Raw genomic sequence first — 4,237 nt, 5'->3', positions numbered from 1 at the left:
CAACCTGTTTGTAAACAAATATTAAAAATACACAGTCATGGATTATATTTAACAATGATATACGATATTTAAAATATACAATCATGAAATAGTATATAAGAATTATAGCAATGTTTGTATAATATAAATCATTCATTTCTTTTAGATTACCGTTTGTAAATATTCGCTCAATTATTCAAAGGTTTGAATAAATATTCACATATTTAAAAAAAATTAATTTACAAATATTTTTAAACACTCATGTATTATAGTTAAAAAATATTCTAAATAATAAGTCAATATTTGTAAAACTTACATGAACATTTTTTTGTATGTTATTTTATTAAACTCCTCTACATATTTACTTTTTGTGCACACAGATATTTGTGTAGCATGACGTAATTATTACCGACACATGAATATTTGAATCTTCAATTTATTATTATGATTAGTAGTAATATGCTTTTCACAACTTTTTTTGAAAAAAATAACGTGTGCAAAATGGTTCACTGGCTGCAGCCAAATTATGGGCACAAGACTTTTAGTTAAACTACATATAAATTGAGTGGCCAATTTTAATAATAAGTACATGGTTGGTATAGTGGCTAGCGCAACTAGCTGGCAGTCATCCGGTTGCTTGTTTGATTCCTGTTTGTCGCATTTTTTCGTTCTTCATATTAATTTTTCTAATGTATTAACAGGTGGGCCCACTAGTTATAGAGTTGTATATAGTACTGAAGTAATAATTATGTTTCCTAGCTACAGTTGGGCCCCACATCATGTCAGTGCCACCTCATCCATATACGGTGACACATGGATGCACTTTATGTCTACAGATAGGATTAGTATCGTATTTGTACGTTCATGCCAAATTTTAAAACCAGTTCGGTGTATTTTTTAAGTTCAAGCACTAAAATAAACATTCATGACAAGTTCAAGCACCACTAGCGTATTTACCTCAAAACTAAACACTATCTCATCTGGAAAAAATTAGGCACCGTTTTCTTAAGTTCTCCCCTCCACACATCATTTGTTTCACATTTGTTTTTAACATGGCAACCGCACATGATGCATTGGTTAGGTACCGAACGACATATACTAGGACATGCGTCCACTGGCACGCCGGGCCCCTTGTCAGCCTCATCCAGCCGCTTTGTCCCGCGGCTCATCTAGGCGTGAGCGTGACGCCGTACGTCGCCGTCCATCGCCACCTCGCCACCCGGCCACCACACATGGCCTCCTGCATGCGGGTCACCTGTCGCGGCCTCATACGCCCCGGCGGCCCGCGCCCGCAGCCGTCGCTTCCTCCCGTTCAACGGCCCCGATCACCCCGCCGCCATTTATAAGTACCGCCGGCACGCGCGCGAGCAAGCTCACTGTACCACCCCTGCCTGGGAAGAAAAGGGAGAGAACCGGACGATGGAGCTGGAGGCGGCGACGCGGCGCTTCCAGCTCTGGCTCCGCGGGCTGCGGTCGCTCCGCCGCGACCTCCGGACGGCGCGCTGGGCCGACGACCCGGCGCAGCTCGCCAAGCTGGTAGCCGGCTACGTGTCCCACTTCGCCGACTACTGCGCGGCGCGGGCGGAGCTGGACCCGGTGTGGACGCTGGCGGCGCCGTGGGCGAGCCCCGTGGAGCGCGGCGCGGCGCACTGGCTGGCCGGGTGGCGGCCGACCACGCTGGTCCACCTGCTCTACACCGAGTCCGGCAGCCGCTTCGAGGCGCAGCTCCCGGACCTCCTGCTGGGCGTGCGGTCGGGCAACCTGGGCGACCTCAGCCCGGCCCAGCTGGCGCAGATCGACGAGCTGCAGCGCCGCACCGTGGCGCAGGAGGACGAGCTGTCGCGGGAGATGGCGCGGGTGCAGGAGGGCCACGGCGCGGTGGGCGCCGGCGGGGAGCTGGTGGACGTGGGCGGGCTCGTCGGCCGCGTCGGCGCGGTGCTGGCCGGGGCGGACGCGCTGCGGCTGCGCACCATGAAGCGCGCCGTGGAGATCCTCGAGCCGGCGCAGGCGGCCGAGCTGCTCGTCGCGGCGGCGGACATGGAGATCGGGTTCCGCGAGTTCGGGCTCAAGTACGACGGCGTCGGCGCCGGCGGCTCGTAACGTCCAGCCAGCTAGGTCGGTCATCATCGGCGCTCGGCAGGTCCAGCCCGGTTTTTTTCCAGGTGTAGTTGGTTTGACTGGGACAGGGAGGCTTTCCACTCTTGTAATCTTGTTGCCGCGACGATTGTCCGCCAGATCGGTAGATCGACGGCTGTCGCGCGGTGAGTGTTTCGTCGTAGCTGGGCCGTGTCAGGGCGTGCTGTTGACCGAGCGACAAGTAATAAAATGCAGAGACACACGCTGCATGCTTTTTTGGACTAAGAAAGTGCATGTTGGTTTTGTTGACAAGTCGGCCTTTGCTTCTCTTCTCTTCTCTTCTCGTGGTATGGTGGGAGGTAAAAAAAGTATAACATGAAAGCGGACGACTCAATGAAAACTTTGAAAACTCATATCATGCACCGTCGGATCTATAACGTGGGCTATTGATTGACTCTCATGCTAGGATTTCACGTGGGCTACTGATTGAGAATCTCATGTTCTTACTGATACTGCGCCCGCCTATGCATGAAAATTGCACTTAACCAGCAGTAAAAACAAAACAAAAAACAGAAAAGATGCAATTGAAAAAGCTGTCACCATTTTAGGATTTATTTATAAATGCCGTCATAGGCACTCGCCAATAGACACGAGATCTAGTAACCGCTCAAGAAACAATAGTTGAAGCATCACCTCACGGAGCACCTGCTTGCAATGCTTCACCATCGGTCCAAGTCGCCGCACCAACAGCCCGCCAACTACTTCACTTGATTAACACACTAATTTTTAAGATCTGAAGAGAGCCAACAGATCCGCCAACACCTGCCCTCACATGCCCTTTGTCGGCATTGGATCAAGTGTTGTAGAGGTAGCGAAAACCTGATGATATCTTCCAACAGCTCATCGCCGTCACTAGTAGATCAATGATGTCAGGAGACCAAAACTTGAGGGAAACAATGACCTGCTAGTATCTTCATTATTTTGCCATTGCGAAAAACTTGCATTGGAAGAGAAGGAGCATTGGTCGGCAATGTTTTTGGGTTGTTTCTCCTTTTGCATGTTAGGTTATTAATCTTCAGGTTCCACCTTTCATGTTATGCTATGCTGCAAGCCTTTCTGTAACTTTTGCTCAGATTTGCTACTGTGGACACAAGAGAAATTGTTGGTTTCTTGTTTATTCATACAATTTCTCATGCAGTTATGTGTTTCGCGTTAGACAAGTCAATCACTCTTTGGGTTTTCACCTAGTCAAGCTCACTAGCAATGTTACACAAGGTTTCATTTTCTGGGTTTGAAGTTAAAATTAATTTATGTTTCAATATATATGCTAGGAAGGTATTGAAATTGCATGTGCATGTAGCTCCCAGTGATACAAAAGGTGTATTGGCCTGATACTTATCTGTATCGGTGCATTTTAGTCGTATGGTGCTTGCGCAAATACCAGTACGACACATGCTTCTCCAAGCGCGGCAACAATGCTGAAAGAGCATGGTGCCCCCATGTTTGGCTTTGGTAATTGATGGCAATCTTTATGGACTAATGGTTGCGTTGAGTTATATGTGATGACTAAGGTGCTATTCAAGGAATTATCTAAAGATTGGTCAGAGAGAGGATGATACAAGGTTGATCAAAACTAAGTCAAATAGTGAATCAAGTTGATCAACACACAAAGCGTACAAGATGTACTGAGAAGGATTAAGTGATCCCATGGTATGGTAAGCACTGTCCATTACACTTTGTGTACAAACCCATGGTCTACGTGAGAGTTCTATGTGAGGTTAGGTATGTTTCCATGGGTTTGCGTCAAGGGGAAGATCTCATACATCCCATGGTGGATGACATCAACTGGTGATCGTCATCAAGATTGCGGTGTGCAAGTTTAAGTGGAGCATCACGAAGAGATCATGCTTGAAGCTTACCGTCCATTATGGTGACAATGGACTTGTGAAGATGTGTCGATGAGTGGCTCACCCATAGTGGAGTATGTGGGAACAATCAACTAGTCTTCATCGAGCCAACGCAATCAAGAAAGGTGGTCCAACTTGAGGAAGTCAAGATCGTCATCATCTAGCTCAAGTGACTATGTGCAAGGCAAATGTTTGCCCTTGATAGGTTTTCTATTCTGCCGGTCTCATGGTGGTAGTTGCGAGACCGAGTTATAGGATCGATTGCCGTACTATCA

The 4,237-nt window shown here is 47.5% G+C and overlaps 1 protein-coding gene across 1 annotated transcript; it reads left to right on the top strand.

Annotated features, from left to right (window-relative positions):
* Window positions 1-1,398: 1,398 nt before the first annotated feature.
* LOC119337528 (transcription factor TGA9-like) lies at window positions 1,399-2,329 on the top strand. Its single transcript, XM_037609721.1, has one exon. It carries the CDS (start codon window positions 1,399-1,401, stop codon window positions 2,077-2,079), a length of 681 nt encoding a protein of 226 aa, XP_037465618.1. The 3' UTR covers window positions 2,080-2,329.
* Window positions 2,330-4,237: the final 1,908 nt, after the last annotated feature.

The sequence above is a fragment of the Triticum dicoccoides genome, chromosome 1A (genome assembly GCF_002162155.2).
Source record: "Triticum dicoccoides isolate Atlit2015 ecotype Zavitan chromosome 1A, WEW_v2.0, whole genome shotgun sequence".
Classification (NCBI taxonomy): domain Eukaryota; kingdom Viridiplantae; phylum Streptophyta; class Magnoliopsida; order Poales; family Poaceae; genus Triticum; species Triticum dicoccoides.
Note: the sequence above shows the minus strand (reverse complement) of the source record. Positions and strands in the feature narration are given on the sequence as shown.